Below are 15001 nucleotides of genomic sequence, written 5' to 3'. Positions count from 1 at the left end.
GTTCACTGCCTGAATACCACAATATGGTGATCAAAACTAGCTTGAGTGAGCCCAAACTGCAATGCTACCAAGATACTCTAAAGTTCTGGAAGAGTTATTAGGTATTACAATTTTTAAAGGACTAGAAACTAGGCAGCAGCCTCCCTAAAGTCGCTTGCTCCATTTCTAGATCTAATTATTAAAGCTACAGTCCTTAAATACTTTCCATTCACCCTTCTACTGACTTGGGATCATGATTTACTTGGAGTTGTTAAAAACTATGGGTCAGCTTGATGTTGTTAGAAAGATTTTTGTCTTACTGACCTGATAGATTTATATAGCAGACCACTGTTTATACTAATATTGTCAGGTTTCCATAATTTCCCACTGCCCACCATAACACAATCAAAATATGTTCCACATAACATTCAAATATTTTTCACCATTCTACCTCAGTATCTTGAAAATCAACAAGAATATCCTTTCACCTCACATTTTGAAATGCACAGTTTGCTAGATCGTAGATTGAAAAAAGCTGTTCTTTCTGAATAGGGCTTACAGTGGAAAGGATCTCACAGGATCTAAGATTTAGCAAATTTGGGGCAGGGCCTAGAGGAAAAAAAAATCATTCAGATGGGACAAGGCAGCCAATGATCCAGTGCCTCCACATTTGTTCTTTCCCAACCAGGACAGTCCTGATGAGGATCTAAGCTCAGATGTTTGGTACACAGTCACATCACTATTCTTCAAGAATACTTTTTGGTGGCTGTGCACCACATATTGGGACATCACTGTATCAAACTTACACCTTCAATTTTACCTTGATGCCCCTGCATTTGAACCATTTATCCATCCTTCAAAAGAAGTCACTAATGGGATTTTTCTTGATTATTCAAGTTAAAAGGCTGTTTCCCTCTGGCTGGTGGTCAGGAAACATTAGGCAATACAGCAGAATGAAGAGGGGAACTGTAAGCTTTCTAGGAGGGATGGGTCTCTAGAGCTTTTACATTCCTTAAGACTGCAGAGCACAATGTGAGAACTCAGTAATATTAAGCAATCTGGTAAAATGCAAAACCATGGTAATCAAATGTTGGTCCTTCAGACTGCTGCTAAAGCATTAGGGAATTGTTTCCTATTTAAAGCCCAAAGAATTGATGAAGATTAAGGAAGTAAACAAGGCTAATGCCCACAGATTACACTAAGATTTAAATTCTTCTGAGAAGTCAACCTAATTAATAGGAACAATGTTTGAATTAAATCCCTAGAGTTTGCTGGGAAACATGAGTGATCCAGAAGACTGCCTATGGGTCTATAATCTCATGATTTAAAAAACCCTAACTGCATGTTAATGCAACCATGAGATAGCCATTCAATCAATATCATGGACACTGAAATAGAACATATGAAGGGAAAGATTACCGGATCGACCAATTAAAAATGGCTAAGAATGTCCCAAATGATCTTTCACAACTTTTTTAGGGGGAACACAAAACTCCAAATCACACAATTAACCTCTTTTTTTTTTTTTGCAGATGCTTCGGTGGTACTATGCAGAAATTTATATTTGTTTCTCCCAGCAGTGGACACAGAATGACACAATCACTCATTTCCTACAATTCTTACATCGAATTGGATTTGGAAACAAAAGACCTTAAATGTTAGAACTATAAGAAACAATGAGACAATCAGACATTTTACGATGATCCCGTCACCAGACTGAAGGAGCCATGCCCTGACCGATGTTGGAAGCTGATCGGCTTGGCCCGGCCAATTCATGATGGGCAGTCAGTCTGGGGGCTATCGGCTCTCTTATATTAAATGATAACCTGGCATCATCTAACAATACCCTATTAAATGGTGTCAATGCAATAACGGCAATTGACCTTACCATCATGAGGTTTTGCCAGGGGTGAAATTGTTCATCTTAAACTAGTTTCTGACAATCTGCTTCTTAAAGAAAATGTCCCCTCTTTCCTTTTCTAGCACTCTCCTTAGCAGGGTTTCAGGCTAAGTGCTTGCTAGTTTTTATTCAGGATCTCACTCTCACAGTTATATATGGGTAGATAGGGTTGAGGAGAGAAGAGAGAAAAATTAGAATGAGTCAAAGAAGAATGGACTCCACCTCAGTAGCCCTTGAAATTTAAATTCTACGTTGGGTGCATCCTATTTAACAGGTTATTTAGTTTTACAGCTTTCTTTCTTAAAATCAGAAGATGGTGTAAGATACACATTTGCGGTTGTGGTGTAACTGAACAATTACCTTCTTATAGCAAATAATTTTCAATTTGCTCATAAATCCACCTTGCCATTGCTTGGTGCAAACAAAGCATTCTTAATATAACTTCAAGACCCATTGTGAATCCTATTTAATCACTTTATGCACATCTCTTAATGACCTTATTTTTGGTAAGACAGTTCACCTGCCGTAATTTTGATCTTACAATTGGCATAAATGCCTTACCACCTTTGAAGTAGCCAATTCACACTCATCAGTTGCCTGCTTTAAATTCATGGCCATTAAGCTTTAGAAGGAATTTTTTTTTTTTGTCACCATAAGTAGCACTTACCTTGGGGAAAAGGATTTGGTTGAACTATGTAAAGGAAGCCATGCACAACTCGAAACAAAATTTCTATTGGTCCAGGTTCATAGTGGGCATTCGTGTCATAGTTTCCTGCAGGCAAATATCCAAAATCCAGAGTTCCAGAAGATGTTTTATGTGAAGAGTCAGCTGGAACAGTACTTCCACAAAGGATCAGCAATAAAAAAAAGAGTTCAATCGCCATGGCTAGCAACACGCAGGAAACATGTGGTAGGGATTTCTTCTTTTCAAGGAGCGAAACCTTCGATACTTCTTCAAGATGCGAAAGCCGCCAGTTAAAGGAGTTGGAGGGTAGAAAGAGAGCACAATTGCAATCCTTCACTTCCCTGGAAGAAAGAACAAGGGGGTTGCCAGACAAGGTCTCTCAGGAGTCAGTGCACCACTCCTGGCAAAAGAGAAAACAGCAGCAAACTTAATGCACAGTCTCCTTCCCTTGGGGCATCAAACAGGGAACCTACCACCAGAAACCACCCTCGGCCAGCAAATTCAGATTTTTTTCAAATAAATACCATTGGTTCTCCATAGCTCCTTAATGAAGTGCCTTTGACGGAGGTCAGTGGAGGAGGGGATTAGGGTAAAGATTTGGGGACTCTGCCTGTAATTCCTTAAGGAAGAGGGCCTGGAAAGATCCAGCTAAGAAACTACACCATTCTTCTGACAGTCCCCTTTTAATTTGGTCCTTTGAGGTGCATCGCCAAAGGACACCAGGGTGACTGGCACCCATTTAGTTTGTCTTGTGGTCCACGCTATTCCTGTCTTTCCTTGCCCATTTTAAGCCTTTTTTTTTAATGTCCACAACAGGAAGAGTATTGTTCTGTACATAGGAAGCACTCAATAAATACCACTGATTGATTGATTAGACCATGAACCCCATGTAGGAAAGGGACTACATCTGACCTGTTTATTTTGTACCTAGCCCAGCACTTTAGTCTCGGGCTGATACATAATAAGTGCTTGAATGCCACAATGATTATTATCTGTGCCGTTGCTTTAGTCTTTCTTTATGATATTTGTTAAGCACTTAATATGTCCAGTCGCAGTACTAAGTGCTGGGCTAGATACAAGATAATCAAGTTGGACACAGTCCATGTCCCACATGGGGCCCACAGGCTTAATCCCATTTTTCAGATGAGGTAACAGACACAAAGAAGTTAAGTGACTTGCCCAAGCTCGATTCTGCTTACTTAGTAGTGGGAGAAGTCATGGAATAGCAGAAGTTCCTTGCTTGCTCTTCTCCCGCCACCAGGTTTTGGGAATAAAGTTGAAGTCTCTTGTAGCAGTCAAGAGAAGCTAAAACCCAATCTGCAAAGATCCCCTTTTCCCCCAGGGTCATGTTTCCCCCACACCCACTTCTGCCAAATCCCAGGGGCCTGTTGAAACCTGTTCTGTCAGCAAAACTACATCAAGAACTACAAAAAGATACCAAAGATAAATGGAATAAATACTGGAGTGGATACTAGACAAAAATCAGAAATGCTAGAGCAAGAAAAAAGCCAAAACTTGTAAGAGATACAAGTAGTAACAACAACTATTTCAACTATTTGGGAGGAGGAAAAAAAAAGGGGGGGAGGCTCAAGGAACACGTATTCCCCCGGAACGGATGAAAAGCTGATAATGGATTCTTTAGAGGCTTCTGCTGGACTTACATTAACCTGTCCTGATGCAAAACATCCAATGTGATCTTTTAACCAGCACAAGTGCCTTTTGTGATGGGAGAGTGGAGAGCCATATTAGACTAGGGATGGAAAAAGTTGGAGAATGTTCATTGCTTAAAACACTACGAAAGGAGGGAGTAAAGAGGGGTTAGTGTGAAAAGTCACTTCTCCAAGTAGGGAGCAATGGTTGAGGTTAGACAGCTGGGGAAGAGTGCTCCACTTCCAAACATTAGGGTGGCCTTAGATCGTCCTCTAATGTCTGCCCATTTCATGTCCCAGGTTTTGGGGTAACAAGCTCAATGTTAAGTCAGTTACACAGACAAACTAATTAAATGACAGTGGTGATTTTGATGATGGAGTCTCTTTGGGAGACTTGAATGACTTTGGTCAAGTCATTTAACTTGTCTGCACCTCACTTTCTTCTTTTCAACAGGTTTAATACCCGCTCTCCCTCCTCAGACTGTGAGCCCCATGTGGGACAAGAACTCTGTTCAACCTGATTGTCTCATATCTAACCAGTGTTTAGCCCAGATGATTGGCACATAATAAGCCCTTGCAAATATCACTATTATTACAATGACAGATGAGTCTCACTCCTGCACCTTCAGGATCAGGAGGCCTGGGATATTGCTAGTGGTTTGGGGAATACCATTTACACTCTCATTTTCCTGTCAGCTATATTCCTGCACAGAGGCACAGAGGGCAACAAGCAGGGGTGCAATACATTGTGAAGGGCATACACAACTCTCTTTTGGGCTTTTCTTCACTTGCTTCTTGCCAAAGTGACCACGACATGGGGTCTATGCTGCCTAATGGCCCTGTGACCCAGCAGATGGTTTTCTGGAAGTCACTGCAGCAGTCTGCTGCCTATGTTAGCCAGATATTTTTCAGGATTTTTGCTGGAGCCATCCACCACGCAGAATGCCCTAGGGAGTCGGAAACTTTCACCGCTGATGACATAGGCCCAAAAGGCAGTACTGGAACTCAGATCTCCTGCTTTCTAGAGAAATTATCTTTCCACTAGCCCAACCACAGGGCTGAAATGATGGTACTAGGGTGTATTTAAAGAAAGGAAAGCAGCATGCTCTCTAGTCTTAAACTTGTTATGGGCAGGGAACATGTCTGCTAACTCTGTTGCAATTTCAAGAGCTTAGTACAGTGCTCTACACATAGTACGGGCTCAATAAATATGATTGATTGATTGATTAAGGCCAGCGGAAAGAACATGGCCCTGGGAGTCAAAGGACCTGGGTTCTAATTCTGCCACTTGTCTGCTGTGTGACCTTGGGCATGTGACAACTTCTCAGTGCCTCAGTTACCTCATCCTCAGACAGGGACGGTATCAACCTAATCATACTGTATCTACAACAGAGCTTAGTACAATGCCTGGCACCAAGTGCTCAACAAATACCATTGAAAAATATATCAGTGGCATTTATTGAGCACTTACCACAGGCAGAGCGCTGTAGTAAGCCTTTGGGAGACTACACGATAACAGAGTCGGTAGACTCGTTCCCTGCCCACAAGTTTTGGGGCCATCTAAGGTGAGATAAACCTGGGTTCATTTTGCCGGAAGGGGGCTGAGTCTTCAAGATATGAGAAAGGGATATAACAAGAGACTCGAACTGGATGTTCTCACTTCCAGAGGACCAAATGAAAAATGACTTGAATTAAACTGGGGATATTTTCCTTTCCCATACTAGAAGAAAGAACACTGTGACTTCCAGGGCAATAACACTCTGGAATAAATCTCCAAGGGAGACAGAGAAAAAGATGTACAGAAATAACAAATCACATCTCCTCCGGGAAGCCCTGACTAATCTCTCATCTCCCCACCCTATTTTTCCTCCCTTCTGCATCACCTTTGCACTTGTCATAACCTAAATTCTCACCCCACCCCGACCCCAGTGACACTTATGTACCTATCCTTAGACTCGGTTGCCTCCCCTAGCTATACTTTAACATCTGTCTCCCCTGATAGATTGTAAATTCCTAAAAGATAGGGCTCTTGAGCTCTCCCAAGGGCCTAGTACAGTGCTCTGCACACAGTAAGCACTGGTAACTGATCATTAAGAACAGACTCACTGGACGATTTAGAGGTCCGCCTGCCTCGGGGGCAAAGGACTGAACCAACCCGTTCCCCTCCTCACCATGACTTTATGGCATCCCACCAGACCTAAACACTACAAAGAATGTTGCTGTTGCTACATACTCAAGTCTAGCTCTGGCGGCTTAATAAATTCCACTTCTATTACTACCACCAAGGGAGAAAAACGAACCCGTAAGAAGAATGGGCCGTGAAGGTAGACGCTCCATCCGACACAAGAATTGAGTTTGAACGGTGTTGGATGCAGGTGAACGGTGTTGGGGGGAGAGGGGAATTACCGGAAGAATTCTCTCTGTGAAGGGACTCACGGGGTAAACTGGAAAACCGATAGGGTTCCTGCAGAGTGGCAGGAGGAGCCTCATCTTCCCTCTCTGCCCATTAGGTGGTCTTCTGCCAAACAAAGAGCAGAACTGCAGGGCAGTGGAACCGATGAAGTGTTGCTTAGGTTCTTGCAGGGGGAGTTGGGACAGGTAGGCCCGCTGTGAGTGAAGGAAAAGCAAAACGGATTTTCCACGGGAATTTGGTCTAAGGACCAATGTGGTTTAAGGACCTTCCTTACCAAACCCCCTCTACCCCCCCCACCTCCAACACCAACTCACACCATTTTCGTTTTACCGTTTTTAAGCGCTTATTACGTGCCAGGCACTGAACCAAGCACCGAGGTTGATACAAAGTAATCGGGTTGGACGTGGCCCATGTCCCAGAGAAGCAGCATGGTGTAGTGGATAGAGCACGGCCCCGGGAGACGGAAGATCGTGGCTTCTGATCCTGACTCTGCCGCTTGGCTGCTGGGTGACCTCGGGCAAGTCACTTCACTACTCCAAAATGGGGATTGAGACTGGGAGCCCCACGCGGGACAGGGACTGTGTCCAACCCGATATACTCCTATCCAGCCCAGTGCTTAGTCCAGTGCCTGGCACATAGTAAGTGTTTAACAAATACTGCTATGATTATTATGGGGTTCACAGTCTGAATTTCCTCTCAACTCCTCTGTTGAGTGTCTCAGGTGGGAGGGAGGGAGTGGGAAGGGTCACTGGTGGTTGGCCCGCAGAAAGCAGGGTCCTTCAGCCCCCCACCCGCTTTCTACAAACCTGTTGCCCCAGGAGAGGGGAGGGAGGTGGTTCTCCTTTCCTTAAAGCTTCAAGGGGCTTTATTATTATTTATTATTACAATGACAGATGATGGGGTCACTGCGGGGGCCGCAGACACCTAACGCCCCCCTTTCCCCCGCGGCCCCAGCTGGACGCCCCGGCGCCTGGGTCCCTCGGCCAGGGAACAGAGCCCAGCCCTGACCCTCCTCTCCCCTAAAGCCGCCAACCCAAACCCTCCTACCCCCCAAAGACCAACCTCCGGCCCCCAAACACACAAATCCTTCCTAAGGCCCGGGCAGGGGAGACCTCCAGGATTTAGGGGGGGAGGGGGGAGAAGAGAGAGAAAGAGGAGGGGTCGTGGGAGACCCTCTCCTGAAAGGAAGCGGAGCAGGATCCCTCCTCTCTCCATTTTCTTTTCCTTTGTTGTCCGGGACCGGGGCTGGGGTTGGGAAGGGATCCCCCTCGCCCCCCACCCCCAGACCCCTGCCTGGATAATGGAGGGGGGGCGCCCCTCCCCCTCCCCTTCTCCCTGCCCCCCGGGGAGGAGGGGGGGCGGCCACAGAGACCCCCCACACACACATACCCCCCCACACCACCCCCAGACCAGACCATCCCCCCACCTCCCCCTTCTTGCCGGGCAAGGACCGGCTCCCCTCCTTTGGGGAGCGGGAAGGATGAAGAGGGGAGGGTCTCCCTGGAGGCTGGGGGCTTTCCCCACTCCCCCCTCCCCACCTCCACAGGGCACGTTTTCTCCCCCCACCTTCCCTCCAAGTCGCCCCACACCCCAAAGCCCCCTCCCACAAAAGCCAAGGGACGCCCTTGGGCTGGGGTCGGGGAGGGGGGGGAGGGAGTTGGGAAGCTTTTGTGGGTCTAAGAAGCCACCCAAGTTGAAGGCCCCCATCCCTGGTCCGTCTGGTCAACCACCACCACCCCACCCTCCTCCCGGACCCCCACTCTCTCCCCTCCCCCCCGATCCATCCACCCCCGCTTCTCCTCCCGGACCCCCTCCCTTCCAAAAGCCGTCCTGCGGACCCCTCCCTCCTCAGACTCACGCACCGAGGCTTTTTGCAGGACCCTTCTGTGGCCTTGGGCTCCCAGCTGCCCGCAGACCCCCGTCCCTTCTCCCACACTTTCCCGCGGCTCCCGAGGGGAGCTCCAGGGCCACTTACTCACTAGCTCCTGCTCCTGCTTTCTATCCTCTACCGCCTCGTCCCGGGCTCCGCAGCTGTGCTCACAAGGTCCGTGCCGATGCTCCCGCGTCTACAACGTGCTCTGCAGCTGCCCAGGGAGGCAAAAGTGGCTGCTGTTCCACCTCCTCCTCCTCCCTGCCTCCTCCTCCTCTCTATTATTACGGGGGCATTTGTTAAGCATTCATTTGTTAGCGAGCACTGGACTAAAAGCCCCAAGATAACCAGGTGCGACACAGTCTGTAATCCCACGTGGCTCTCACAGACTAAGTAGTTGGGAGAACAGGGGCTGACTTCCCATTTTACAGATGAGGAAAGTGAGGCACGGCGAAGTTAACTGACCGGCCCACGGTGATAGATCAGGCTAGAGGTGGAGGAGGGATTAGCATCCAGATCCTCTGACTCTCAGATCTGGGCTTCGTCCAGCAAACTAAGCTGATGGCTTCTCCCCTCTTCCCCATCTTCCTCCTCAACCTTCACTTAGGGAGCGCTTACTCTCTGCAGAGCGCTCTGTACTTTGTGCTTGGGAAAGTACACTGCAACTATGTTGGTAGACGCACTACCCGCGAAGAGTTTACAGTCTACAAGGGGAGAAAGACGAAATAAATTGTACTTTCCAAGCGCTCAGTACAATGCTCGGCACACATTAAGCGCTCAGTAAATACAATTGAATGCATGAATGAATGAATGAATGAAATTACAGGTAGGGAGAATAGCACAGCCTAAGGATAGGGGGATTGTCTCTATCTGTTGCTGAATTGTACTATCCAAGCACTTAATACAGTGCTCTGCACACAGTAAGCACTCAATAAATATGATTGAATGAATAAGGCTATTCACATAATTACTGTGGAGTTGGGGTGAGTATTAAAGTGCTTAAGGGGTTCACGGGCAAGAGCACAGTCAATTCTGGGGGCGTGGAGGGCCAACAGGGGAAATAAGAGCTTTGTCGGGGAAGGGTTCTTGGAGAAGATGTGATTTTAGGAGGGTTTTGAAGGTGGGAGAGCAGTAGACTGTCAGATTTGAAGTGGAAAGGAGATTCAAGCCAGAGGGTGGATACGGAGAAGGGTTGGTAGTGAGGTAAGGTAGGAGGGGTCCAGGTGATTGAATCCCTTAAAGTTGAAAAATGATCTGGGCTGCAGAGTGAAGTATGAACGGGATAAGGTAGAAATAGGATGGAGGGAGGTCAGCGAAGAGGTTAATGAAGTAGTCAAGGCAGGGAATGATAAGTGCTTGGTTTAGTATGGTAGCGGCTTGGATGGAGAAGAAAGGGCAGATTGTAGAGATTTTGTGAGGGTAAAATTAACCGGATTACATGACATCGAATATGTGGCTGAATGAAAGAGATGAGCTGAGGATTACACAAGGTTATGGGTTTGTGAGACAGAGAGGCTGGTGGTGCTTTCTACAGTGATAGGAAATGTTGGTATTTGTTAAGTGCTTACTATGTGCAGAGCACTGTTCTAAGCGCTGGGATAGACACGGGGTAATCAGGTTGTCCCACGTGAGACTCACGGTCTTAATCTCCATTTTACAGATGAGGGCACTGAGGCACAGAGAAGTTGTGACTCGCCCACAGTCACACAGCTGACAACCGGCGGAGTCGGGATTCGAACCCATGACCTCCGACTCCCAAGCCCGGGCTCTTTCCACTGAGCCATGCTGCTAAGTCAAGGGAGGACAGGGCTTTTGTGAGGGAAGATAAGGAGTTCTGTTTTGGACATGTTCTCTCCTTCTTTTCCTCCCCCTCCTCCCTTCCAGCCCCTTTCCCCCACTCCCTCCTCTTCCTTCTCTACCTCTCTCCTTTTTTATGGTATTTGTTAAGAATATTCTATGTGCCAGGCACTGTATTAAGCACTAAGCTAGACACAACTTTATCAGTCCCCATCCCACATAGGCTCCCCCAGTCTAAACTGGGGAAGGAGAATTTAATTCCCATTTTACTACTGACTCAAGGAGAAGTTAAGTGACTTGCCCAAGGTCACCCAGTAGGCAAGTTGGAGAGATGGAATTAGAACCCAGGCCCTCTGACTCCCAGGCCCGTGCTCTTTCCACTAAGCTATGCTTCTCCCTTCCCCTTCTTCCCTGGGGGAGGGAAACCTAATCCCCTGGTCCTTCACTCCACCTTCTCCCCCCCATGAATGGTTTACGAGCAACAACTCAACCTCCAACCCCCCTCCTACTCCCTTTGGCCAGGGGAATCTGTCACCCATCACACGGGGACAGATTTGAGGATCGGCACAGCCAGAGGGGAAGACCAGAGTCAGAAAGGCTGAGCCATGCAACATTTATTCTGCATGGCAAATTGAACTTCCCTTTAGGGAGGAATACACTTATTTTAGTTATTCACATGCGGCAAATTGAACATCCCTCTTGGGAGGAATACACTTATGTGTTACTCACATGTGGTGAAGCAACTAGACCCCGACCGCGAACACTTCCCACTCGCGAGGAATTCACTTATGCGCTACTTGCAAATGGTAAAGTACCAGGCTCCCACCCACGAAAGCTTCCTTTTTGGGAGGAATTCACTTATGCCTTTTCACGCATGTGGTGAAACACCCTAGCTTCCAACTCCCCCAGTGCTCAGTGGGACACTCACCTGTCCCAAAGCCCCTCACTTAATGCAGACAGAGCATGAATCCCACGCTCTGGGCAGAGTTGACAGAACCTGTTCTTCCGGGCCATCTGGGTTTCCGGTTTCTGCTTGTCCAATCTCATCCCTCTCTCCCCTCCATTCCATATATAATAATTGCGGTATTTATTAAGTGCTTGCTGTGTGCCAGGCACTCTACTAAGCTCTGGGGTGGATACAAGCAAATCAGGTTGGACACAGTCCCTGACCCACTTGGGGTTCACGGTCTCAATACCTATTTTACGGTTGAGGTAACTGAGGCACGGAGACGTGAAGAGACCTCCCCAAGGGGCCTGGGAGTCAGAAGGTGATGGGTTCTAATCTGGGCTCTGCTACCTGCTGCTGTGTGACCTTGGGCAAGTCATTCCACTTGTCTATGCCTGTTACCCCCTCTATAAAATGGGGATTGAGACTGTGAGCCCTACATGGGATAGGGAGAGAAGCAGCGTGGCTCAGTGGAAAGAGCACGGGCTTTGGAGTCAGGGCTCATGAGTTCGAATCCCAGCTCTGCCACTTGTCGGCTGTGTGACTGTGGGCAAGTCACTTAACTTCTCTGGGCCTCAATTCCCTCATCTGTAAAATGGGGATTAAGACTGTGAGCCCCACGTGGGACAACCTGATTCCCCTATGTCTACCCCAGCGCTTAGAACAGTGCTCGGCGCATAGTAAGCGCTTAACAAATACCAACATTATTATTAATATTAACCCAATTTGCTTGTCTCTATCCCAGCACTTGGTACTGTACCTGGCACAGAGTAGGTGCTTAACAAATACCATAATTATTATCATTATTTGGTTGGCACGGGGATGAGGGACACCTTCTATATTCCTGGCCTGGGATGTCTATCTAGCAGTTTGGCTATGGGGGTGATGTCCTCTTTGCCAGCTCGAGCAGTCACGAGATAGTGTTTGACCTTGAGATGCTCCAGTTCACCTTGGAACAGGATCCTCCCCTACTCACCCCAATCTTCTCCATCCCCCTCCGTGCCCCCGCACCAGCCTGTATCAACCCATGCCAGCTGGTGCCAGCCCTTCAGGGAGTGGGAGTGGAATGGGGGTTAGGGGGATTCGGGTTTCTCCACGGATGGGAGAGTGGGCCCGGACAAGGTTACTGACCAGACTTGGAGGAGGAAGAGTAGGAGGAGGAGATGGTGGACAGGAGGGGAGGTAGAGAAATGGAGAGGAAGTTGAAGGGGGAGAAGGGGGTGAGAAGAAAAGAGAAGGAGGAGGTGAGCAAGGGGCAGAGGAGAGGAGGAGGTGAGTCCGGTCCATACTTCATTCTGCTGTATAGCTCTTTTTTCTTCAAAAACATTCAATCCATATTTTCCCCAATCCTCAAGAACCTCCAATGGTTGCCCATCTATGTCCGCATCAAAAAGAAACCACTTACCGTTAGCTTTAAAGCACTTAATCACCTTGCCCCCTCCTACCTCACCTCACTACTCTCCTGCTACAACCCTACCAGCACATTTCGTTCCACTAATGCCAACCTACTCACTGTACCTTGATCTCACCTATCTTGACGACAACTTCTCTGCCATGTCCTGCCTCTGGCCTGGATTGCCAACCTCCTCATATTTAACAGACTATCACTCTCTCCCTCATCTCAGGGTTGCACCTGGAGAGTTTCCAGTACTCTACCAGTCATGACTACAGGAGGGAGAGTCAAGCAGAGGCCTACCTGTTCCATTCCTAGCGTGGGCAGTGGCTAGAGAGTGGAAGGCAATCTGCCAGAAGTCAAAACTCACCTGTGTTAGGTAGCAACAGCATGAGAGAGAGTCAACGGCAGAGACTCATTTACTGCGCAGAAGGAGGCAGTGGTAAGCCACTTCCGTATTTTTACCAAGAAAACTCTATGGATACATTGCCAGAACGATTGCAGATGGAAGTAAATGTTCTGGGAGAGATGTGTCTATGGCGTCGCTATGGGTCGGACACAACTTGACAGCATAAGACAACAGTAATCACACTCTGCACTTTCAAAGCCTTATTGAAAGCACGTCTCCTCCAAGAGGCCTTCTCTGATGAGACCCTCATTTCCTCTTTTCCCACTCTCTTCTGTGTCACCCTTCTACTTGGATTTGCACCCTTTATTCACCATTCCCTCAGCCCCACAGCACTTATGTACATATCCGTAATTAATTTTACATTAATGTCCGTCACCCCCTCTAGACTGTAATCTCCTTGTGGGTTGGAAACAAGTCTACCAACTCTGTTATACTGTTCTCTTCTAAGTGCTAGTAGAGTGCTCTGCACAAAGTAAAGGCTCAATAAATTTGACTGATTAATTAACTGATTAGAGAAGGAGGCCTGTTGTACCTTTTGTGGGCCCTTAATGGCCCTTTAGAGAGCTCCAGCCATGGAAGCCCCTTTCCTTGCAAGGGTCTTCGGAGCCGACCCACAGGTAGCCCCAGATTCCACCTGGATTAGGGAGCGGGAGTGGACAAAAAAGTAGACAAGGCTGCTTTGCTCCTGAGGAGCCTGCGGGCCCCTCTCCTTGTTCCCGGGTTGATCACAGACAATAAAAATAATAATAACAACAATGGTACTTGTTAAGCATTTATTATGTGCCAAGCACTCTTCTAAGCTCTGGGGTAGATACAAGTTAATCAGGTTGGACATAGTCCCTGTCCCACAGTGGGCTCACACTTTTAAAGCCCATTTTACAGAAGAGGGAACTGAGGCCCAGAGAAGTTAAGTGATTTGCCCAAGGTCACATAGCAGACAAGGTCCGCAGGGATCGCCAGCGCACTCTCTTCCCCCTCTACCCTTCCCTCCCCGAATCCCCCCGTGTCCCCTCCCACTCCATCCAGTAGCCCCTCAATACCACCAGCTCACCGTTTCCCCGAGCGCCCTCCTCTCCCCAGCACCTCCCTCCATAGAGACGAGACTCCCGAGACGGGGTCAAGGGGTCTGCACAGAGCCTCCCGAAGTCCAGGTCGATGGGCAACCAACAGAAGGATTCTGGAGTTTCCTGTCCCTTCTCTGGGAACAGGAGATGAAGAGGCGTACTGGGGTGCCCTGAAGTTTCTTAGCACCGACAGATCATCTCTTCCCTGTACAGCTTTCAGGGGGAACAGGTAGCAAAACCCCTCCTCCCCAAGCCACCAGTTCCCCGGAGCAGCTGATCCTCTTGTCTCTTTTCTCAAATAAGGCAAAAGAAGCAGCGTGGTCTAGAGGATAGAGCACGGACCTGGAAGTCAGAAGGACTTAGGTTTTCATCCTGGCTCTGCCACCTGTCTGCTGTGTGACCTTGGGCAAGTCGCTTCGTGTCTCGGAGCCTCAGTTACCTCATCTCTAAAATGACGTGGGACACGTGGGACATGGACTGTGGCCAACCTGATTAACGTGTATCTATCCCAGCACTTAGTACTGTTCCTGGCAGATAAGCGTTTAACAAATACCATTAAAGAAAACAAAAAAAAGAAAGGGCCAGACCTGCAGGAAACAAACATCAAGGCAGCCAGAGCAGAAGGTGAGGAAGCGTATGCTAGACAGGAAGAAATACATTTTTATGATTAGGAGAGTGTCAGCTCTGTCAGTCATTCTCTCCTCAACCCTAACTCTGCTCCCACACTTGCCTTTTTTTTTATCATCCAAGAAGCAGAATTTTAGAATAGCAAAGTGAACTGTCTCTTTCCTCTCTTTGTTTTGCCTTTTGGCCTGGCTCCATTTAAGACGGTGATCCAATCCTGCCTGAGGCAGAACAAATCAGAAGACGGAATTCCAAACTCAACTTTAAACATT

General features: G+C 47.7%; 1 protein-coding gene across 10 annotated transcripts in view; it reads right to left on the bottom strand.

Moving 5' to 3' along the window:
- PROM1 (prominin 1) overlaps positions 1 to 14745 on the bottom strand; it is a 143005-nt gene extending 128260 nt beyond the window's left edge. For 3 of the 10 annotated variants that reach the window (XM_029061879.2, XM_029061881.2, XM_029061875.2), the window contains exons 1-2: positions 8602 to 8820; positions 2547 to 2905 (exon numbers count right to left, since the gene is read on the bottom strand). In XM_029061879.2, the coding sequence (XP_028917712.1) occupies positions 2547 to 2763 (217 nt within the window). In that variant the 5' untranslated portion in view covers positions 2764 to 2905; positions 8602 to 8820. 10 annotated transcript variants of the gene reach the window in all.
- Between the last annotated feature and the right edge of the window lie 256 nt (positions 14746 to 15001).

The sequence above is a fragment of the Ornithorhynchus anatinus genome, chromosome 4, assembly GCF_004115215.2.
Source record: "Ornithorhynchus anatinus isolate Pmale09 chromosome 4, mOrnAna1.pri.v4, whole genome shotgun sequence".
Classification (NCBI taxonomy): domain Eukaryota; kingdom Metazoa; phylum Chordata; class Mammalia; order Monotremata; family Ornithorhynchidae; genus Ornithorhynchus; species Ornithorhynchus anatinus.
The sequence above is the reverse complement of the archived record's forward strand: the minus strand, read 5'-3'. Positions and strand labels throughout refer to the sequence as shown.